Here is a 25,114-nt window from a genome sequence, read left to right on the forward strand (position 1 = left end):
TGGCATAAAAAAAATTAATGTAGGGGTAATCTCTGGTTTGAAGCTAAATATTATAGCAAAAGCATTTCACTTTTAAATGGGCTGCTTATTTCTATCTTGTTATTTTTGGCACAAGTTTTGCTTTAAGAGTGTAAAATAGAGAACAGGTTCACTTTAACAGCATACTTTTTATTGCCAAAATACAGGTGTTTTATACTTTAATTTCTAAGAGGAACAAAGAGTATGACTTGATGAAATAAAGAACAAATAAATAACATCAGCTGGAACAAGCAGATAAAGTCAATAATTTATTGTCCTGTATAAGAAGTTGAATTCAGATTTAAAAACATACCATCGGCTAGTAAATTAAATTCAAGTATGGAGATGCAGACAACTGTACAAAAACATGAACAAACCATTGTCCTAGCATGGCAAACAGTAAATTACAATTAAATATATGTATATATTTATAGATTTTTTTTTTTTTACTTAAAATGTAAAAACAGTGAATAGCTCTAGAAACAGCATATCACAACCTGGACAAATCTATATGTAAGACACCAGAATCACCTCACACACAATGTCTACAGAGATGCAGGCAAGCACAACGCACGTAGGCGATGCATACCGAGAGCTGCAAATTCCTTTGTATAATAGCATTTGTAGTGTCTTCAGTATTTGTTCTTCGTAGTATGCCATCCAAAAATGTCATAAAACATTTTACCTAAGACAAATATTTCATTAACAAAAATAAGGCAATAAAGAAATATCAACTGACCGTGTATTTATTTACAGAAACCCTATGTGAAAATTAAATTACAACATTCCAAATTCCTAAAATAATTGAAAAAAAATAATTTAAATGAGGATCTGTCACTTCTGGAAAATTGTTAGTCAGTTGCTTAATAATACTTTTTTATTTTCGTAGCCATACTGGCCTACTGGCTGACATTGGGTAATTCAGTATCCACTTTAGAACATCCCGCTGACAAACCTTTGCATCAGTTTTCCTTCTAACAACTGTAAACCACCTTTCTATTCTTCTCCTGCCTGATATCCCTTTAGAAAGATTGGAAAGGCAATCATTTGAAGGGAACCTGTAACATGGATGTTCCTGGCCAGCAATGGAGGCTCCTATTGCCCAGTTCCTGGAGCTCCAAACTCCACAAATTAGACAATAATCTACATTTGCAGTGGACCGCCCCCCCTCGCTATGCAAAGGTTAACTGCTTCAGTTCAGTTTAGGGGTACAGGAATAAGCAGTAATACCATATTCCTTGCTTAAGGTGGGACCCTCCAGTGGTGTGATCAGTTCCATAAAGCCTCTATAAGATGCTCCTGACTGCGGTTGCACTCCTGTAAGGGTTGAATATGTCTAATTCCTGGAGCTGGGCTCAAAATTGTGCTAAATCAGACACCAGCAGGTGACTATACCATGCAGGAGTGTGTTCCTATCTGGAAGTAATGTCAATATTCCCATTGCACACATTCCTGGAATGGGCTCAAAAGTAACGGGTGCTGTAGCCACAGCCAGCTGCAAAACTGGAGCCATCACAAGTCAATGTACATATTTGTCAGCACACCACAAAGCATCAGGTACCGTCTGAAATTTCTACTGAAGAATGAGCACATCACAATGGACAAAATGAAAAATTTCAGAGCTATGCAGGACCCCTTCATCAGGCATCTGATGACACATACAAACAATAAAAGTGAGCGCTGATCTAATATACAAAAATAAAACCTAATAATAAAGAGTATAACACAAAAACAGGTTGTAAAATTAGATCAATAAATAATGGATTTTACCAAAAAAAGTCTACTAGAAATGGGTTATTCGCCAAATGTGTGGCGGTATCGCCTAATATTACAAATAAAGGTGAAGCAAACACAATTAATCAAGTGATGTGAAAAGTCCAAAACATTTCAAAAGCCCCCAAGCACCATTTGCCAGTGAAAAGTGAAATGCTCAATTCTCCTAATTTCAAGCGTGTTCCACCAATGTGTATGGACAACTAATGCACTCACCAGAACACGTCGGCTAACACAGTAGCCAGCAAGCTTGTAAAATCAAATGTGGTCAATAGGTGGGCTGTCATGTTCTGCTTTCTCTTTAAGACCTGTCTACTTCAGGCAGTATTTAAACTGTGTCCTCCATTCTCAGAGCCAATCTCATAAAAAAAAAAGCCCAGATAAAAAAACATAGTGCAGCCATCTTTATTAAAAAGTGTGTGTTAAAAACAAACTGAATGCACTCACATTCTTCAGATACCATCGGGGGGACAACAACCTATACAGCTCACTAGGGGGATCCCTCTCCATGCACCGCCGTTCTGTCCACGGCCAGATTGTGCTCCAAACACCAGATGTGATCTGATGACACATGGCTTACAAAGGGGCCCTGTGAGTCTCCTAAATGTTGTACTTTGTTATGTTATCATTCTTCAATAAAACTTTTGGAAGGTACCTGATGATCCATGGTGTGCTGGCAAATATGTACATAGACTATTAGGAAATCGCCATGATTCCTGCCCTCAGGCCGTGGCAGATAAGTGGAGGCTGGGAGTCTCAGGTAACCTCTCTGATAGGTTCTTTTAAGATACAGTGTTATCTGTTCATTCAGGGCAGAGTGACAGTACCTCCAGATCTCCCCCAGAAAAGTATTCTCATCCATCCAAGCTCCCTCACTGTAGGAGCCCACCCAGAATTGGATGAGTGGATGACAACCTGGCCCCCTTAGTGTTCAGGCCTGTTAATTGGTTGCATAGTTCCAAGTACTATCGCACGTGGAAGGTCTCATGTTATCTCATACCTGGAAGCCCTGATCTGTTAAAGAGACAGAGCAGGGTGGTGGTGAGTATACTCTGCTGGGGAGGTGGGCTAGGGGCAAAGTGACAGTGAGTGTCTCAAAGTATTGCAATACAAAGGAGGTGACATGAAGTTAAAGAGAGGTTAGAAGGAAGAACTGTGATCTGTTACACAATAACAAACGAAAAAAGAAAAAACCTTTACCTCTGAAATGGGCCATTGTGAAGTAGCATACAGAAAATGTGGTTAAACTGTGCAGATTTGTGAAGCACCCTTAGGCTGGCCACATAGTTTACAATTTAAATTGTCCTACTTTGTAAAATGAGAATCTGACTGAATTATATTACACTGTTAAGACAGTTCCTCACTGCATAGCTGTTGTTAAATCTAACAGAGACTGCGGATGTGTACTGGAAGGAAAACACAGGAGCAATGCAACCTGACATATTCCTCAGCAGATAGATAGATTATCACTACCTGTTCTTGACACCCTCATCGAGACAGGAAGTGAGGGTAAATCTCCCCAAAAGAGACAGAGGAATAAAATCCTGACCAAGGCTCTAACCTTTCCTCCCAAAACTTCCAAGAAAATTTGGGATGGAAATGGACTTTTAGGCGGGCCCTCACACTATATAGTTCTTGATTAACAGATTGTATCATGTCTGGCCAGATTTCCTGTAGCAGATATTAGCACTCTGTGACCTCTTATCACTCACTGAAAGGCATTTGTGATGATAATGTTCCTTTACATATCAATGTTCTACAGAGGGCAAGAAAACACATTTGATATTGTAAAATCTACAAATAAAGAAGAAACCATCCTAGTTTCTGATTAGCTTTCAAATTGACATTTGTTCTGGAGCAACAGAGTCAGTTCCTATTTCAGAAACTTTGTATGCTCCATTGCAGGTTTCCCAAAGTTCTTTTCATACGGTTGGTCCCGTCTGTCCGTTTTTTTATAGACGCAAGTACACGGATCAAAACAGACAGCAATACATCCCCATGGGTGAGCAGATGTAAGAGGACATGTGTCCATCTGTCTGTCCAACTCCATCAGATTGAACAGAAAATGTGTTTGGGTACGTTCTTACTGACCAGACCAGAGGTGGGGAGATCCGACCAGCCATCAGGACTTCATGGGTCTGTTTTTTTCACAGTCGATACATTGAGATAGACATGGATGTCACAAATGTGTAACATACATACTGGTATGGTTTGACTCAGCAGGGGATCTATCTAGGTTTCCCTGCTGAGAAAGAACGGACCCCAGCTGTGTGAAAGGGCCCTAACTGGGGAGGTACCAATGCAATTTTGGAAGCTGGTATGTGGAAGACAGTTAGCTTAGAAATGTGCTAGTTCACAGTTTCACTTGTAGCGTACAGTAAGTACAGATGTAGGAGGTTTATGTCAACACATTTCTCCTGTGAATGAATTAGGAGATATAATCACATTCCAAGGAGGACATGTCTGAGTTTAGCACCAGCAACAGATAATGTCACCTGATGCCTACAGGGGTAGAATGTATTCTGATGTCCCATGCAATGATAGCATATATAACCCTTTGAAAAGTGTCCCTTTGGTGTTCCATATAATACAGCCTTTTAGGCTAATGCCCTTTGAGACAATGCAGTCCAGCAGTTTCCATTATAAGGACTGCCCACCATGGAATGTCTTCTGGTTTGCATATGCTCTCCCTTTAATGTTCTTCAGACAACCAAGCAAAGTTCTTTATTGAGCGATTTCCATAGAAAGGACATGTATAATGGAGGCCTACAGACAGTGCAAACCTTAGCACACCTGAAAAGGCCTACGGAGAAAAAATATATGCTGTACATATTCCTTTTTTTCCCCTCCAAGATACAGAAGATGCAGGAGGCAAGTTGTATAAAAGTGAAAATGCTGTTTAACATGTATGTTCTGCCTAAAAAGAAGGTAACTATTAGAAACCCTGCTCTTTTTTCCTGTTACTCAGAGCTCCTTTCCTTTCCCTTCCTGTAATGGTGACAACATTTCCACTGGACAGGAAGTGATGGTAAATCTCCAAACAGTAACACAGACAACTTTTGTTCTAACTTTTAGGAAGCATCCGGGAAGGCCAGTTAGCCTTGTGTCTGTGTCCCTGTTGCATGTTTTTCCTCACTTCCTGTCTGGTAAAATCTGTTGTCAGCAGGTAGAAAGTGAGGGGAAAATGTCTATTATGGAGCAACAGATAATGGTAAATACCAGATTTTCTAATCCTTCTTCACTCTATCCAAAACCTATAAAAAAATAATTTGGCTGGAGATATGCTTGCTGTGCTTCTGGAAGGATATCCTGAAAACTGCACAACAAATGACCCACGAAGACTGCACTGTAGACACGAAAGTATGAGCTGCAATCAGAACGTAAAGCAAATTAAGATCTATTTACAAAAATACACATATATCTATAGATAAAGCAGTCTGTTATATACATCCCCAAACCGGCTGCTGCCTTATCAAAGGCTTCATCTAATTCTGTACATGAGAACTCTGCTTTTTGCAGACTGCATGACATCCGTCAATGACTATATACATGGAATGTAAAGATAATGCATATTTACTGACCTCATAAATCTCTCCTTAAATACAATCGCTCCGATGACAGTGAAAGGTAAACGACTATTTAACAGTTCCGATATCTGATAGGAGCATGTGAGATGGTTTGCCTGCAAAATGGTTTTAGTGTTCCTCTTTGTGTGTACGAATGTCAGATCATATCAGTGTTACAACCCGTGACGCTAATTGCTGACATCTGTTACAATTATCTACTTAAATACAAACGGGTGGGCTATTTCCAAATGGGGATATAGAGCACGTAATAAAAAGAAGTCTTTGATTCTATTAAAAAGCTCCCCCATAATGTATGGTTTATTCATTAAAATTAAACCCTGTTAAAAATGTATCTAAACCCAAGAACAAAAATGTAATATATCGCAGTGTGCTAGTCCTTGGATGTGGTAGCTGAATTTTTTTTTTTTTAAAGGTTAAGTGTGTGTAGGTTAAGTACAGATAATAGATGTTGAACCTGTCAGGAATGCAGCCTGTTCTCTTTTATGTGAACTACTGAACCCCCTATGTAATGAAGCTTGGGTGGGGATGGTGGGTGTTTGTGGTCCAAATCAGCAAACTAGAGTGACAATGCTGCTCCACTACCAGAGTGTTATCAGCCTAGACAGAAATGTGTTACTGGCAGGATCACCAGATACAAATTTGAGAAAGAAATAAACTAATGCAGACACCACATCTAAGAATTGGTAAGGGACAAAATATTCAACTTTTGTTCCTGTGTTTAGATACACTTTTTACAATAGTTTTTTGTTTATTATTCATGATATTTGACAGCATTTAGCTTGATAATTATGATAGATTTTGAAGGAGACCTTTCCTGGGAGGAACATGAAGTCTGTTCTTACTACTTCTCATTGTTCAAATGCTCATTTTCTGGCTGTCAAGCTGGCTCTCTAAATTAAGAACTTTTACTGAACTGGAATGAACATGAGAGTAAGGGCCTTTTCACGCGGGCTGTCAGTTTTACAGGTGGACTGGATTGAAAGGACCATGCATTCCTATGGATTGGCAGATGTAAATGGACTTGTGTCCATTAATACCTGCCTACTGATGGGTTCCATCAGGCTTGCTGAAAAAAATGGAGAAGGACTGCGTTCTCCTCCATTTGGGTGGACCAGATCAGAGGCAGCCAGATGTAAATGGACAGCAGAGTGCGTTTTCTCCCGGCCGCCCGTAGAGTGGGGTCTGTCCATGTCTGCTCTGCTGAAAGAATAGACATGGACCTGTTATCTGCCCTGTTCTGTTCCAATCAGCAGGGGATCAGCTCACAGATCTCTTGCTGAACAGAAACGGTCTTTGTGAAAGGGCCCTAAGGACCTCTGACCAGAGGGTCAGTAAAACAGCCAGGCAAGTAACATCTTTAGAAGCAGACTGGTAAAAGCTACCCTTAAATTTCTCAAAGCAAATTTTCACTTTATAAAAAAAGATTTCTGACACAATACCCCCAATAGGTAACTAGCTCTGGAAAAATTGGCAGCGTGACACAGAATGGCAGCTTTCCTTTACCCTGGCAGCTGGTACTTTACCCTGAGTTGGTAGAATGACAGTGCATATTGATAGGCCACCCTCCTAGCAAGATACACTCATTCATTCACATCCCACTACTACCTTCACAATGCGGGAGTCTGCCCTGGGTACGCTTCAAGAACTTACCAGTGTAGATGATGCCACTGCACTCTCTGATACATGACAGTGTTTGGTTTGGGCCTGGCAACTGCCTGCTCTGGCTTGAGTACTGTCACATGGGGGACATCACATGCTCACCCAACCCATACCCTGAAGTCATGCTAAGTTTGATTAACTGAGTGTGGGCTTAAGCAGAGCTGGGAGGTTGTAAAACAGCACAGATAGATGAAACAAGTGATTAAATGGTGTCAATAGGGCAAGCAGCACAACTCCATAAAAGTCCAACTTGAGCAAATAGCCTGTAAAGCTATCCACAGGCTCACTTAGGGCACTCCAGAGAAGAAAGCAGCCTCTGTAATGAAACAAAAAAAGAGAGAAAGGGGTGCCAACTAAGTGTAGCATTAAAACCGTTCACTTTATTAACATGCAATTGGCAACTCACTGGATAAACAGATGAAAGGCATATCTCCACAAGAAAACTGCTCTCAGTCCCACTGATGTCTCTTTCTGGTTGCCACACAAAGCCTGGTGGCTGCACAAGCAAGAAGAGACATCAGTGGGACTGAGAGTGGTGCTCCCTTGGAGATATGCCTTTGATCCGTTTACCCAGTGAGTTGCCAATTGCATTTAAAAAAAAAAGTGGATTATTTTAATGCTACACTTAGTTGGCACCCTCTTTCTCCCTTTAGGCACAGATAGGTGAGTACACCTTGCTGAGTGGGAGATTAGTAGACACTGTGATCTTGCAATGAACTGCCAAAGTGAAAGTGTCTCTTCAAAGCTAAGGCAGCCCATAGATGAGTCGTTCTTTTTATCTTCAACAAGTGGGTTGATGGAAAAGAAAAATTATTTGATTACCCCACCCATACACTTGATGTGGATGAGGGAATCTCCTTGCTGAGCTATTGTATTCTGACAACGGGGAAACTGGTAGATCGACTTCTGTACAGCCTCCCTGCAAATACATGGATTGAAATTCAGTCTTCCCTGCTGAACCAGCCACATTTTGATCCATGTATGGCTAGCTTAACTCAGCAAGCAAAGATGAATTTGCCTGACGCAGTCTCTGCTATCAGTTGAGAGCAGGAAAACAATGTATGTTATTAGGAAAAAGAGCTAATCAACCTAACATACAAAATGGCCCTAAAGTGTTGCTAAAGCCATCAACAAATATATCTGAGAAGATTCTCATTTATCCAGGTCATGGTAGAGCTAGTAGTCACCTTCAATTGGGCTTGCTGTAATGCTTGAAGACATTTTGTAGGTTATCCAAGCCACGGTTCTATTTGAAAGGCTTGGATAGGCTATAAAGCATTACAGAACAAGTCCAGTAGAACGTGACTACTAGCCATTCACAAGTATTATGTAAAAGTTCCCTCAACTTTAGAAAACCTGGGATTGTGTTTCATCACAATGACACTGAGTGCGGCCTATAGTTTAATAGGATTAGTCATTTTAGGTAAGCCATAGATGAATAGACAGTGTTGACAGGGGAATGCCTATCGCAGCACTATTGTGTTCTGCTGACGGGGTGGCATGGGGAGCCTTCCCGACTGGCAGAACACAATGATTACTGCTGCCAGCTATAGCCACAGGCAGTAATCACATGCTAAAAATCAAACAGGCCGGCTGTCCCCAGGTTGATCGACTTGGGTATAACCAGGCCGCCCATAGATGGATTCAATCGGCATTAGACTACAGGAGTCTTCTGAAGAACTATCTGCAATGTCTTACAATAGGATTACTAGATAGTCAATTGAATGGTGAACCACATCCCTCCTCACAACAGGAACTTCTGTCAATTACCATTAGCTCAATCTTTTGAAACCATTATATGTTTGTACCTGTGTTTGTGTTGTTATTATTCATCCCTCTTTTATATTTAACAGGTTGTTGTATTTGAGTGTACCAGACCTTTACCCTCGGTTCACACCTAAGTGTTTTCTGCAGCGTTTGGCAGAAACACAGTACAGTCCATTTAACATGATTTTCTATGGTCACATCTGCGAGTTTTTTTGAAAGGGTCAGGGACTTTTTTTTTAACTCAAAAAGTTGCTTTTTTGGTTCTATAGACTTCAATGGAAGCGCTGCAGAAAAGCATGTATTGTGTTTTTGCTGCGTTTTTAATTTGCCTAGCAACAAGAAAAATGAAAATAAAACCTCAAAAAATGCAAAACACATAAAAAATGCGGCAAAAACGCAATATGTAACGCAGAAACGGCTCAAATGCAACCTGCATAGGTGTGAGCCTAGCCCTAAAGACACTTAAATGTGCACCTGTAGTAGAAGGCAAGAAATATGGCAAGGCTTTACAGTAAACATTTATCTGTATGATACACGAGCAATGCAGTCACCCGTGAATCATTGTGGCATTGACAATACGAACTAGTTAGGGCAAGATAATGCAAATGACAGATTCTGAATGGGCTGTGTAAGCTGCAAGTTATGAAAACCCCAGAATGGGATGCCACCTCCTCTCCAAGTACCGTCATTACATTACATGTCTATCACTAGTTCTATATAGTGAGTACCAGGATGGGGGCACACAAGCAATGGTGGCTTGCATCAGCTGAACTATGCGCCAGGCTGATCTCTATATACAGAGCTGAGGAAAGCATGCACAGACAATCCACAATGCATAATATCTGACCTGTGTAAAGGGTTACAGAATATAATGGTGCCCACCAGAAATAATATCTTCATTGGATTTTTTGCATGATTGTTTGTCCATGCGCACTTTGTGACCAATCTAGATAAACCATGGCCAACAAATGATCAGTCTGGATGGATTTTCCTGGTTGATCTCTACTGTTTTCCCTCATTATAATGCTGGGCTTCCTCTTCCAGGGGCATTAATGTGCATGCTTGACCAACCTAAATGTGCAAACTTATGGAAAGATAACTAGATATTCATCAGTTAAGTTGCTAATTTTGTAGCAGATTTAATTATTTTCTCCCCATACACTCTGGGAAGAAGCTATCTTCCTACCACTAAAGATCACTTTAGTAAATCACAGCTATATGTCTAACAGGCTTACTCAAGTATTCAAATCAAGAACGGTCTGTGCTGCCTCCAAGCAAATAATTACATTAAAACCTGAAACAGAAATTGACAGCTGGAGAATTAAAGCTTAAATCAACTGGTCGTAATGAGGCCATACACTTGGTTCTTATTTCAGACACTTTGATGAATGAGACCCACCATATAATCACTAGTATCTTTCTTCCTGGGTTGATGATCCTTACTGAAATGCAGATGACAATCAAAAAATCAGGACCATCCACTGAGACAAAGACATACTGCATTTAAGGAAACCTTTACTGAGAGAAATATGGAGGTCACCATTTGTAGTTGCCTGGCTGTCACAGACCTGGAATAAGTAGTCAATGAAGTCAGAGAAAATGGTAAACTCTGCACACTTGTTTAAGATTAGTAACTTAGGAAATTGAGTTTTTGAAACAACATAACAGCCAAAAGACTAACAATTTGACAGAAGATTTAACAGTAGCAACTCACACATTTTCTCATTGCAGGTTTCCTTTAAAAAATAAATTAAAAAAAGCACATAGTCCCGTAAATTACACATATTTTCAATCTGGTAGTGACAGTATGCTGCATACTGCAAAACTTTTTCTTGATATACAAATCCACCTGGGTGTTTATAAGTTGCATATTTAAGGCCCCTTTCACATAAGTGGACCGATCGGATCCACAATCCGTTTTTCAGACCACCCATTGTTCTCTATATATGTCCATTTACACCCATTCACCATCCATCTAGCAGATCGGATGACAGTCAGATGTAAACGGACAGGCAGTGTGTTTATATCCGACTGCCCCATAGAAAACAGCGGCTGTGTTTGTGTCTGCTCTGCACAAGCGGAGCAGACATGGACATGTCATCCCTCTACTCAGTGGGGATCAGCAGACAGATTCCCCGCTGAGCAGACAGATCTACTTGACGGAGTCCCCCCCATGTGAAAGAAGCCTAAAAGCTTTTGTGTCATATCACACAGATCCATTCTAATGAAGTCTTCTTCCAGTGTATAACATGCATGTTATAACCTATTGGCTGCTTAATAGATCCTGTAACAATTGTCTCTGACCAAGAGAGGTTTTTGACCTAAACAATAATAAGGCAGCTCCATGAGAGAATCAGATCCCGCTAAACCCCAAAGTGCTAAAACCCTCAGTGCATTAAAACACATGGCAGTACATCCTTTAAGACCATCAAGAATTCTTGAACACAAGAATTTTACTAAAGCTGGAGAGTGCAACATATGGTGCAACTCTGCATAGAAACCGATCAGCTTCCAGTTTTTTTTTTGTCAAAGCTTAATTGAACAAGCTGAAGTTAGATGTTGATTGGCTACCTTGAACAGGTGCACCAGATTGTGAGTGCAGCAGTTTTAGTAAATATCTACCCCAATGTAACATTTCACCATAGACAACAATAATCTCTGTACTAACACAACTCTCAGTACTCATTTACTCCTTGCCTGAATCGCCTTGGACACTTATTCAAGAACGTTTGTTGCTCGCAGCAGTTAGTTAAATGTGAGTAAGCGTATAATTAATGTAATGACACCTCGAGTCATTAAAGAGAGAAATAATGCAGTAGTGTGGGTTAGATGTAGCCATACTCCAAGGGCAGTGCATCAGAATTGGAAAGTATAAATCCTGAAAGTGAAGTTGTTGCGTAGAGGAGCATTCTCATGAGACATTTTACGTGCCCACTTTCGTGTAGGCTTTCTAGAACTTAGTGCTTCCAGGCAGTGTGTGTAATGAGCATACTACACAGACAATTGTTCTAAAAGGTGAATATGAGTGCTAATACTCACTGACGCTCTACTAATCTACATGTAGGGTTGAGATAGCAACAAACTCATGAGTGTAAGCTCCATATATTATGATGGGACCTTTTTTGCTGCAGAAGCATGACAATCTAAGCCCCTAATACTCCATTAGTTTTACTTCTTATTCATACCTGTAATATCCTTCTGATAATATAATGAACCCATACAACGAGATCCTCTATTGTGGATAGGCAGCAGGCACACCTTAAAGTGAATCTCTGATATCCACAACAGACAACACTAGGCCTCCTGAATGAAATGTCTGACCTAAGAACAGCCTGCACTTCCCGTCAGCCGACCAGACCACATCTTAACTTTTTGTTGCTAAGGCATGTTAGACCAAAAAAGGAAAAACTAACTTAAAGGAAACCTTACCGTAGGGAAACACAGAGGATGCCATTGGTGTTTTCTTATTCTGCAAATGCAAGCTGCCTGGCTTTCATGGTAAATCTCTAACTTAATTATCTTGAGTCTACTACCCCATAACAAGAATTAAGATACGGACTTCTGAGTTTACTCTAATTTGCAATGGGAAAATAAAGTATTTAAAAGTATATGTAGGGCATATTTTTTTTTTTTTTTTTAGATAGAGCACTGGAGGCTTAAAATCACTGTCAGTTTTTTTTTTGCCATCTATACCTCATTAGGGAGATATTACTTCACTTTCTTTAGACTCAACAGGAGAGGAGGATATCTTCCCAATGTGAGGGAAGTATCTAATTAGACAGTTGTCATAAGAACAAGGGTCCCCATTGGAAGACTTTTCTGCTATGCCTGTTCTGGTAGCAACTGAAAATGTTGGTTTTACCCTTTTATTCCAAGCAAAATTGGTGATCAAGACAATTAGAGAGGGTGAATCATGGACGCAGACCACAATAAAAACCCGACAATGGTTCTAACTCCTCAACACTCTATCCAAAAAAACCCCTGCAAATCGTTCATTCTGTTATCGTACATTTTGTATGAACTGTCATGACTGGCTCCTGAAAGCTGTGCACTATCGATCAGATTATCATACGATTGCTTCGAAAGTGGTATTTTTTGTCCAATGTTCTCATTGTGTGTTCTAATCATTGTAGGGCCTGGCTATAATTTACATTGAGTATATATAATAGGTTGCTTGCTTGACAATGTAGAGACATCAAAGAGTCCCATGAATATATACTTGATGGAAAAACAAAAGAAAGTCTGCATTCTGCCAAGGGAACAATGTTTGTGTCCAAATGAATGTACTATATCATGGTATTCTTTATATAGTTGGAATTCTACTAAAGGTTCCTGGAGAGACAACAGATTTTGGAAATCACATCTCCTTCATCAGGGCTAATAAACATGTTTGATAGAAAAGTATGTAAATGATATAGCCATAAATATAGTCCTAAAAATGTGTATATTTATTTTTATAAGTATATTTAAGATTAAATAATTTGCATATTTTTGAATTTTTTTTATGATATTATGCGTTTACATTTTAACTCATATCAAATATGTTTATTCTTAACCCTAGTGAAGGGTACACAGTTCCTCAAAACATTCTGGTTCAAAATGAACCTCTAATAAACATATATACCTCACCATTCTATACAACATTTCTTTGGACTCTTGATGGAGTGGAGCACCCATGTTAATTATGTTTTCACTTCTGAACCGCAAAACAAGGCAGTACAAAAAGCCAGGCAGCTAGCATTTTCAAAAGGTCAGCAAAGGCAGCCCACACACTTTAAAGCAGCCTTTCTTAACCAGGGTTCCGTGGAAGCACAGGGTTCCTCCAGAGGTTACTAGGAGTTCCTTGAACAATAAGTAATGTCTGCCTCTAACATAAGAAACTACTGACACCATTGATCTTTTTAGCTATTTGGGGGGGGATTCTTCCCAATCAGCACAAATGTAAGGAGCATTCTTCCCGCTGACCATAACTCTAATGTATCATGTGTTGTAGATATAGTAATTATTAGCAGAGCTTCCTGAAAGTTATCTCAAGGGTTCTTCCATGTTCAAAGGTTGAGAAAGGCTCTTTTTAAAGGTTTACTTTAAGCGAGGCACACAGTAGTTTCTTCAGCCAGACACTTCATAGAAGAGGTCCATTGTACCAGCAAAACACATACGGTATCAAATCTACTTCTTGTATAACCTTCTCTGTACATACTCTTTAAATACAAAATGCCTTATCTGCGAAAAGTTTTCAGCCATCTCTGAGGGGAAACAAAAGCAAACCAGGACTTAAAATGAATTCAGCCAGAGTGAACAAGGAATCCCTCTACGACAGGCTTGTCGTTTGTACAGATATTTAAAAAAATAACATAAAATAAAAACTCTTGGTGCTGTGAAGTTCAGGAATGGAGCCAGCTTACAGGGACCCAGAAGCTGTCTCTCTCCAGCCTGTCCAGAGTAGATTTGAGTTCATTGTGCGCTGTGGTGAGGTCATCGTTTATTATAATTTTGTCAAAGTAGTGGCCATATTGGGTTTCCATGAGCTGTGCTGATCTTATCATTTCTTCAAAGTCTTCATCCTGCAAAGACAAGAATGAGGAAATATTCGTAAACTACAAGTCTAACCACTGTAACATTTATATTAATATACTCAAAGGGTCATTCCATCCATAACTAATATGTCTGCTTTTTCTGCCTGCCCCAATGCACATTTACAGTCATGGCCGAAATTGTTGGCACCCTTGATATTTTTCCTGAAAATCAAGTATTTCACACAAAAAAGGTATTGCATTAACACATGTTTTGCTATACACATGTTTATTCCCTTTGTATGTATTGGAACAAATATAAAACAGAGGCAGAAAAGCAAATATGACATAATGTCACACAAAACCCCAAAAATGGGCTGGACAAAAGTATTGGCACCCTTAACTTAATATTTGGTTGCACACCCTTTGGAAAACATAACTGAAATCAGTCGCTTCCTATAACCATCAATAAGCTTCTGACACCTCTCACCCGGAATTTTGGACCACTCTTCCTTTGCAAACAGCTCCAGGTCTCTCTTATTGGAAGGACACCTTTTCCCAACAGCAATTTTAAGATCTCTCCACAGGTGTTCAATGGGATTTAGATCTGGGCTCATTGCTGGCCACTTCAGAACTCTCCAGCGCTTCTTTGCCATCCATTTCTGAGTGCTTTTTGACGTATGTTTGGGGTCATTGTCCTGCTGGAAGACCCAGGATCTTGGACGCAAACCCAGCTTTCTGACACTGGGCCCTACAGTGCGACCCAAAATCCTTTGGTAATCCTCAGATTTCATGATGCCTTGCACACAGTCAAGGCACCCAGTGCCAGAGGCAGCAAAACAACCCCAAAACATCATTGAACCTCCACCATATTTTACCGTAGGTACTGTGTTTTGTTCTTTGTAGGCCTCATTCCGTTTTCGGTAAACAGTAGAATGATGTGCTTTACCGAAAAGCTCTATCTTGGTCTCATCTGTCCACAAGACGTTTTCCCAGAAGGCTTTTGGCTTACTCAAGTACATTTTGGCAAACTGTAGTCTTGCTTTTTTATGTCTCTGTGTCAGCAGTGGGGTCCTCCTGGGTCTCCTGCCATAGCGTTTCATTTCATTTAAATGTCGACGGATAGTTCGCGCTGACACTGATGCTCCCTGAGCCTGCAGGACAGCTTGAATGTCTTTGGAACATGTTTGGGGCTGCTTATCCACCATCCGGACTATTCTGCGTTGCAATCTTTCATCAATTTTCCTCATCCGTCCACGACCAGGGAGATTAGCTACAGTGCCATGGGTTGCAAACTTCTTGATAATGTTGCGCACTGTGGACAAAGGCAAATCTAGTTCTCTGGAGATGGACTTGTAACCTTGAGATTGTTGATATTTTGCCACAATTTTGGTTCTCAGGTCCTCAGACAGTTCTCGTCTCCTCTTTCTGTTGTCCATGCTTAGTGTGGCACAGACAGACACACAATGCAAAGGTTAAGTGAACGTCTCTCCTTTTTATCTGCTTTCAGGTGTGATTTCTATATTGCCCACACCTGTTACTTGCCCCAGGTGAGTTTACAGGAGCATCACATGCTTGTAACATTCTTATTTATCCGCAGTTGTGAAAGGGTGCCAATACTTTTGTCCAGCCCATTTTTGGAGGTTTGTGTGACATTATGTCGAATTTGCTTTCTTTCCTCCCTTTTTTTGTTTTGTCCCAATACACACAAAGGGAATAAACATGTGTATAGCAAAACATGTGTTAATGCAATACGTTTCGTGAGAAATACATGATTTCCTGGAGAAATATCAAGGGTGCCAACAATTTCGGCCATGACTGTATATTTAAATACTATATACTGTACAGGAACAAGTATTCTGAAAAATTTAAAATTAACTTCAAGCAAACCCCTAAATACACAATTATTCTGAAATTCATATTGTTGTTTCTGACTTGTTTGCTATCTTCAGCGAAGTGCATATAAACCATGACAATTACACAGTATGGCTTTGAGACCAAGGAAGCTGTATAAACAGTTGTGTTATAGTACGGTAGGCTAAAAGGAACCATCCTGAAGTTTTCTGCATGTCTTAAAGTGTTACTAAACCCCCAACAGTAAGATCAGTCTGTATATGCAGTAAATCTGCTTGTTATACTTACTGTGGAATCTAAGGGGTTAATCCTCTGCACTGTGTAAAAAGGCTGTTTGATCCTGTCTTCTCTGCCCTCCTCTTGTTGAAATGATCACCTGATACAGACTGAACCCGTAGTCACATGCACATGCTCAGTGCGGAGTGTATTGCTAGGTTTTATTTTCTTTGAAGAGTGCATGTGATCAGCACAGGGCCAATCAGCACTGTCCAGACAGAAGGTCAGGGGATTTCCATCCTCCTAAAACAGAAAAAAACTCCTCCTACAAGCTTTAGCTAGTAGTGGGCTGGACACAGATAGAAGCCACAAGACTGCTGTAATTGCTGATGAGAAAAGGTATTTAGTGGTTTATATTTACTAAAATAATTGCACTTCCATGTTGTGTGTACTGTGGGAGACCAGATATAGTGAATGCCGGGACTGAGGTTTAGTAACACTTTAAGCTTGCTAAAGATGGATTGAAATTCAGTTGGTTTAGTAGGGATCAGCTGACGTTTGATCCATATGTGGGTGTCTATGTTCAAGAGCAGTCTTGCATTTTGTAAGATGGGAATGCTGTAAAACATTTTTCTATCAATGGCCGCAGCTCAGTGTATTTTAACAGAGGACAGTCTTACTGTCAGAACACAATGTCTCACTGGGGAAGATTCCTTCATCCACCTCGTTTGTGTGGATGGAGGAATCCATTTGTTTGGTTTAGTTCAGCTAGCAGGCTGAAAAAAACAAGAGTACCCAGCTTTTCTTGCATTAAAAATCTTTAAAAAAATGACAATGAGGAAAAACCCTTATCCTTTGGGGATTTATGATGGAAGTGAGGCATGCAAGAAGACCCCACTGTACTTTACAATGGTGTAGTGGAGAGCTCTTTGGCTGTTTTTAGCCCATCTGGCCATACTGTCCGTAACATTGAAATATTTCTTTAAGAGAATGAAGTTATATAATTTACTAGGATCTGTAGATATCGGAATGTAATGAGGGATCATTACAGCATCAGCTCCTTATGTATAATTTGGTTGGTGTCACTGTGAATGTGTGACTGGTATGCTTTACAATAAGCTCCATTTTTTCTTCAGTCATCTGTCAGCCTGATCAGCACATGTCTCGGAGAGTAGCATGAATTCTGCTCGTTTTGTAAAAGAAATCTCCTTCAAGCTTCCTGAATCTCATTTCATTGGACTCCATCCCCCCATGACCACATGTGACCCCAACCGCATTTCATGTCCGGTATACGAACAAACAGAAATAACCACAATCTAATGGGATATCTGTAGCCTTTATGCCACTGAGTTCTTTTGCTAACCCAGGATAGTGAGTCCACATGTTTGGCATTGCCCTGTGGTTACTAACAGCACAAACCAATAAAAGGATGATTTGCATGGACACTATGGTCAGAGAGTGAGGAGACGCTGCACAGGAAATGACTACACATGAGGAATTCTACTCAAGCAAGTTGGCAGTTATGCTGTTCAGACTTTTATTAGCCATGTTTACCCAATAAAGGAAATTAAAAAAGAATCATGTTAGGGAAATACAATGGTTTTAAGTACAAACTATGGCCTAATGGAAAAACAAGATATTCGCTTAAAATGAGAAGCTGTCACAGTTAATAAATGTAAATTAACCAGTTGGCACCTCTCTTCCCTAATCAAATGAAAAAGGTATAATAATCTGCAATCCATGACCTGACAAACTGGAAATTGTGTTTCTATACCTGACCCTTCTACTATAAAGATAAGTACTGCTAACATAATGCAGAATAAAGTGAACTGCATCACTATTATAATGGAAAATAATACTATTATTAAAAAGAAAAAGAAAAAAAAAAGCTGCAAACAGATCTAGAGTTTGTGCACCTAGAGGTCTCTGCACAAACCGATGGGAGTGGGGGTGGGGCTATCTACTTACCAATCCAGAGGAGCGTGCATGTAAGGCTCCCAAGAAAGATCCTCCCCTCCATCAAAGTGGAGGGTTGTCAACACTGTGACACCGACTCCAGCGCCTGGCCCTGTGTGTCCCCGTGAGACATTTAACTCACTGGCCACCCTGGTCCAGGATAGGGCTGTCTCAGCCAACCCAGTACTTAGCTAAGGTCTGTGTGTGCTCGTTGGCCAGAATGAGATGACTATTGGATCTAGATTGTTGTCCAGACAGGCTGTTAATTGAAGATCTCCAAAAGACAAATTGCCCAAAAAAAGAAAGAAAAAGGAACAAAAAAAAAAAGGCTATGGAATCACAGGTCCCAGCAGGGAGCTAGGTCCTTTCTCCTGAAACACTAGGCAGAAATAATTGGCTTGCCTATAGCACAGAGAGGGTTTATGCCAGCTAGAACTGCCCATAGGTGGTGCTGTGTTCTTTTCTGCCTAGTGTCCTACTCCTGTAGGTGGCACTATAAACTCTATGGTCAAGAACAGATGAGCTGTGTCCATCAATGAATGTAAGATAAAAAAAAGCTGCAAGCAGGTATAGAGTGTGTGCACCTAGAGGTCTCTGTACAAACCTACTTTCATGGCCCTGTATGTGTCAAATGCCAGGCTATTCTGAAAAGGCAAGGCTTCAACAATTTAGGCTAGTGAGTCCGGCCATTGCTTTCATTCCTATGGGTCCATTATGACTGGCTGCCTCAGTGGGCAAAAGGAAAGGGTGGCAAGTGGGCAAAATACATCATTAGCAGAACTTGGTCTAATCAGCTGGAACAGCTCAGTACTCAGGCCGTCAGAAGGCACTGAAAAGTGATGAAGGTATGTGTAGACGTCTAGGTTCCAGCACTTTACATTTACTAGAATCCTGACACTTATAGCCATGTTATGTTCTAGTGCAGCCCTACCTCTCAGAGATGGCTATTAGTGCTGTATTTTCTCCCTGTGAGATCTGAAAAGTGATTATAGGGTGCAAGTTATCATTCATTCAAATGTCCAATGTTGACTAGTTCTCTTGACTTTTAAGTGAGCTAAAAGTCAAATGGCCCCTTTTGTTTTGCTTTTACACAAAGTTTTGTTTACTGTTATTTTATGTGACCAGTTTAAATGCTGTAAATGTGGTCAGCAGTATTTTTTTTTCTTATATTTGAGTTTTCTTTCATGTCAAAACAAGGTTCAACTTTATTTATTGAAGGGGAAACGTAAAAAAATTTCCCCGATAAAGCAACATTTCAAAGACTAGGAAAGGTTTTTGGCCAGACATGCGGTTTAGCTGCCAAAAAGCCTCGATTTACATTGTCGGCCCCAGGTTTTTCATACCTGCCCCTTTAAACATCCTTGGTTCCTGAATACTCAACAAATGTACCATAAAACGGGTTTGTCACTGTTCTAGACAATGAACAAACCTCTGCAATGCCAGTTTCTGAGTAAACTGAGCACACTTATGAAATGCTTGCTTTATTTAATCCCTTTATTGCCAGACCTGAAAATGTTTAAGATAATAAAGTTTTATGAAAAAATAACACATTTTGTTCTAGCTAATAAGTGCAGTAAAATTCAGTCGCCGCTTTTATCTTAATAGGCAGCATTCTGATAAATGTTGGTTTTTGTGCTGTATAAGGAGGAAATAAAACCTGTTTAATGCTACAGAGGTTAATCTTAGTGGCATGAAACTGAATACCATTGCTTCAAATGTTAACCTCGATGAATTCTATATTGAATGGGTTGGAAAGTTCAACTGTAGCTTGGTCTAAGAAATGATTAACTTTCCTTGGCTTGGTATAAAGAAAGAAAGATTTCTGTGCCATTAAGATTTTCATAGAAGGGCCTGTGTGATGGACATTTACCCCCAGTTCACATCTATGTGGCCGTTTCGGCCGCACTTTGCACAGGCACGAGAGCTAATTCATTTGAATGGACTCCCGTGCCCATGCCATGCAGGGAAGAAGTCCCAGCACTTCTTTGGAAAACGCAGCCCATGTGGGAACCTCGTTTTCCAGTGTGGGCGGCGTGCCATTAGAACTAATGGCACCTGCCCGCGGGTCCGCATTTCTCTGTGCGGGTGGTGCAGATGCACAGATGTGAACCTACGGTGAATTGTGCTTTCGGAAAAGAAAAAAACAATGGCAACCACTCTAGCCTGTTCATTTGAAACTAGCAAAAAAGGGAAAGGTGAACATGGTCAGAGCTTATATACAAGAAAATACATCAGGTTTCTGGAACACTTTCAAGCTAGCCAGCAAAAAAAACAAAAAAGAGGCTGAAATGTTTTATAAAAATTGTAAATTTACATTAGTCCATACCCCTCAATTAGCTTACAATCTAAGGTCTCTAGACAGACACATAACGGAGGCAATTTAGACAGGAGACAATTAACCTACTAGCATGTGTTTGGAGTGTGGAGGAAACCCATGTACCCACAGGCAGAACATGCAAACTCCATGCAGATCGTGTTCTGACCCCAGTGCTGACATTGTTGTCTTTTTTTAATTGATTGCAGCACACACCAGAAATATTCATTTGTCTTGTAAAGGCGATGTCTGAGATTCTGTTGTGCTGCCTTGAAAGGGCTGTCTCCAAGCGAGCATGCTGACAGTTAGTGCACTGCTATTCAATATATGTCCAATAGTTGAGAACTTAGTTTGTGGTTAGGGACTACACTTCTTAGAATGAGAACTGTTTCAACTACTCCTCTGTTGCGTACATTTGCAAATACATGTAGAAGCCATATTGTCATGCTAAGGCACCTCTGATAAGTGCAATCCTTACCTCTAAACTATTCCCAACTATGGGACATACACCGATTAGCCATAACTTTATTACCACTCATCTAATATTGAGTAGACCTCCCTTTTGCCACCAAAACAGATCTGACCCATTAAGGCATGGATACCACTAGACCTCTGAAGGTATGCTGGGATATCTGGAAACAAGCCATCAGTAACAGATCCTTTAAGTCCTGTAAGTTGAGAGGTGGGGCCTCCATGGATTGGACTTGTTTTCCAGCACATCCCACAGATGCTCAACTGGACCAAGATCCAGAGAATTTGAAGGCCAAGTCAATGCCTTGAACTCGTCGTGTTCCTCAAACCATTCTTGAACCATTTTTACAGTGTGGCAAGGTGCACTACCCTGCTGAAAGAGGCCACTACACTACCATCATAGAGTAAAGTTTCCATGAAGGGTTGTACTTGGTCAGCAACGATGTTTAGGTAGATGGTACGTGTCAAGTAACATCCACATGAATGGCAGGGCCCAAGATTTCCCAGCAAAACATTGCCCAAAGTATCACACTACCTTTGCCGGCTTGCCTTCTTCCCTTGCTGCATCCTGGTACCATCTCTTCGCCAGGTAACTGACACACACCCAGCCATCCACATCCATAAAAGAAAACGTGATTCATCAGACCAGGCCACCTTTCTCCATTGCTCCATGGTCCAGTTCTGATGCTCACGTGCCCATTGTAGGTGCTTTTGGCTGTCAGCATGGGCACCCTGACCGATCTGTGACTACGCAGTCCCATACACAACAAACTACATTGCCCATTCTTTTGCTTTCAAACCATCAACTTCAGGGACAACATGCTGCTTTATATATTTATATATAAAACTGACTTTCAGTTGCAACTGTAACAAGATAATCAATGGTATTAACCTGTCAGTGGTCATAAAATTCTGGCTGATTTTTGTATATAGGAATCTTTGCTCCTTGTTAGTGGAGCAACACACTAGAAGCACAGAAATGTCCTTTGCAAGGCACCCGAAGACTTCAAGTGTATGTCTGCACCCATTCAAAAAACAGCAACGTTTGTAGTTGCTCTGATCTGTCTACAACTAGCTAAAAAGGGAAATTCTTGTATTTAAAACAATGTAAAAGGTCACTGGTACACTATTTGTGAACTGTTTAGAGTTAGGGACCACGCTTAGAGGTGCCTTTGTGTGGCGGTGTGGCTTCCACGAGTTTTTTTTTAAGCTCAGAAGTAGTAACCATTCCATTCTTTTTGCTGGAAGACCAGCAAGTATGCAAGCGACCTTTGTATTGGCTTTTGCTTTGGAACACAGGGGCACTTAAATGCATAGCAATGCAAATCACAGCAAAAGGCCTGTGTTTGGCCTGCTTTGCCTTCAGTGCACATTCTGCATGAAGAGAAATATAATGCAAAGTCGGTCAAACGCAGCCTGAATTTGTACAATTTTTATTTACTGTATCTTCCTATAATTTAATCACCTATAGGACTTATGTGTGAAATGTGGTAACAAAAAAATGCCCACAGAAGCCAACTGGAATCTTTCTTTCATTGAAGCTGGCCATACACTATTAGGTTTTGGAAATAAATATTCATACAAAAATTTATACGAAAATTATTAGTATATTTGAAGGCTTGACGATTGCTAGTTGCAAGTGCTTGAAAATTTTGTTTGCTTTTAACACCTGCTTTTGAACAAATGGACTTTACAGAACAAAAGCCACATGCACTATTAGGATAAGAATTCATAGGTTCAAGAAAAACTGCAGATGAAACTAATGTCGATTTGACCCAAATAATGATTAAAAATTAAACAAACATTCTTAAATAATTTTTTTTTAATGAAATTCTACAAGCGTATAGTCAGCTACAAACCTAAACAACAAAAATTATAGTTGGAAGATAATTGGTTGCTAGGGGAAGCAAGATATTTTCTTGTTTGCATGCTATTTATGTATATGCCCATTTTGTAAAGCATTGCACAAACTGTTAGTGCTGTATAAATCCTGCATCATAATAATAATAATAACAATAATAATTATTATTATATTAATATATGCCCTATAAGTTTTTTTTTTTTAAACTAAGCTCAGATTATCCTGTCTTCATTAGCAGCAGTGGAGACACCTAGCTGTCTGTTTTATCTGCTCTTGTGAAATATTTGAGATGCACCCTATTTTCTAATTTCATTCAGTTTTATTGACTCTGGTCCCTAATATTGGTTTGCATTCCATACTTTGGTGTCAACTTCTGAGTATGCAAGATACTAATTATATTATTATATTTCCTTTTTTAAAAACATAAAACCAAAAAAAGATACATGCTCAGAAAAACTACCATCAGTAAACCCTGTAACATAACAGAATTAGTTGTGTTATTACAAGTATCATGAAGGTTGCTAACATTAAATACAAAATGTATACATTTTACAAAACATGACAATTGTTCTGTGGATTAATTATCATATTATTATCATCATTTTAGCACCACTTACTGTGAAGTGTTTTGAGGTTGCCCGTTCATCTTTGCTGGAGATCACTTTGGCGTTCCTCCTGGTCTCTCGCAAGCGTTCAATGGATGGCGGCTTGATGAATATCACGTAAGGTTTAAATTCATAGGTTCTTAGGTGTTTTATGCTCTACAAAGGATTAAAAGGTACAAAAAAAATAAATCAGATATTGGTCCTTGTAAAAAAATAGAGGCATTCAGTAATAGGAAACACATTACATTTCTCAAATATGTACACTCGTACGCTAGCATTTAAAACACTTACTGTATATGCTGTTATTTCAATGGTTAGAAGGCTTTAATTTCCACGTTCTGTGCCAGGCCTGGAAAGTCTGATCAGTTTGGCAGGCACTTCATATACCACAGCCAGTAGGCATTTTGATGCCCAAAGCTTACACTCTGCTTTTTGAATTTGGTGGCAATTATATTTCAAACAGATCTATGTAAACACACGGAATGGATATTTTCATTTCGTACTAAATCCGTTTTGTTCGCCGTCAGCCACCATTGCTGTCTATTAATAATTCCCCTTTTAACTTGGGTGATGTCATATCTGGACAGAAAGTCACATTAAAAAGCCTGGAAATTTTTACTGTTTTTTTTTTTTTTTACTCTCATTTGGCGAGGTTAAAGTCCAAATATGTTGATTCAAAGGTTGTGTTTGCTCCCTTTTCTGAATTGCTTGTTTAGGAAGAAGATTAAATCATTTTTTATTGGGGTTTGTCATTTTGCACAAAAACATTTCAGGTGGAATGGATTTCAAGGGAGATCACTGGGTGATATGTGATGCCAGATCTTCATATTGGGGCTTCAAAGGTAATTATAATTTAACACACAAACTGACCCAAAACAATTCTTAGTTTTGGGTAATGGTGTTAATACAAGAGGCCAGATTTTTGTACAGAAGGAGTTTTGGGCTCAAAAATCTTTCTACATTTTACAAGAATATCTTCTTATGTTATTGTATTAAATGTCACGTCAAATTAATGGTCTGAAAGAAGGTCTGTTTCAACCAAACTATTGGCTTTTTACACTTACAAAAAAGTAAAAAAGTAAAGGGATACAAGGATTTGTTACAGTTGCCAGTGAGACTAATTTATCAATAAGTCTGAGCTGGGAGGAACATAACCACTTTCACTCCTCACAGGAAAGCCTGTTTTATCCTCGATTTCCTTCAATCAACTGCGTGCCAAGTCCCTGAAGTCTGCTCTTGCTGCACTGTAGTCCACCATCCAAATAATGGACTACACAATGACAGAACATCATTAACTCCCACCCAAAACCATGTTGCCACCATGTTTTACCCACTGCAGGGCTTAATAATCGGGGTGATCTGAGCTATGGAGGGCTGCAAGCATTTTTCTGGGGCAAACCAACCATCTCAGTGACTTTTCAGTTTTAAACATCCTCTCCTATCATGCTATGCTTTTCTCCATTGTAAGAAGGCCAAGACTTCTAATGGTAAATCAGCCAGTTGTGAGTCTGTGTTATGTG

General features: G+C 39.8%; 1 protein-coding gene across 4 annotated transcripts in view; it reads right to left on the reverse strand.

Moving 5' to 3' along the window:
• Positions 1 to 274: 274 nt before the first annotated feature.
• Positions 275 to 25,114, reverse strand: part of MPP7 (MAGUK p55 scaffold protein 7) — a 525,083-nt gene continuing 500,243 nt past the window's right edge. For all 4 annotated transcript variants that reach the window (XM_089693824.1, XM_089693825.1, XM_089693827.1 and 1 more), the window contains 2 exons: positions 23,607 to 23,750; positions 275 to 14,368 (listed from right to left, as the gene is read on the reverse strand). In XM_089693824.1, coding sequence (XP_089549950.1) covers positions 14,189 to 14,368; positions 23,607 to 23,750 — 324 coding nt within the window. In that variant the 3' untranslated portion in view covers positions 275 to 14,188. The remainder of the gene's footprint in view (positions 14,369 to 23,606; positions 23,751 to 25,114) is intronic.

This window comes from Staurois parvus, unplaced genomic scaffold (assembly GCF_062004578.1).
Source record: "Staurois parvus isolate SC_StPar_1 unplaced genomic scaffold, SC_StPar_1.0 ptg000636l, whole genome shotgun sequence".
Classification (NCBI taxonomy): Eukaryota; Metazoa; Chordata; class Amphibia; order Anura; family Ranidae; genus Staurois; species Staurois parvus.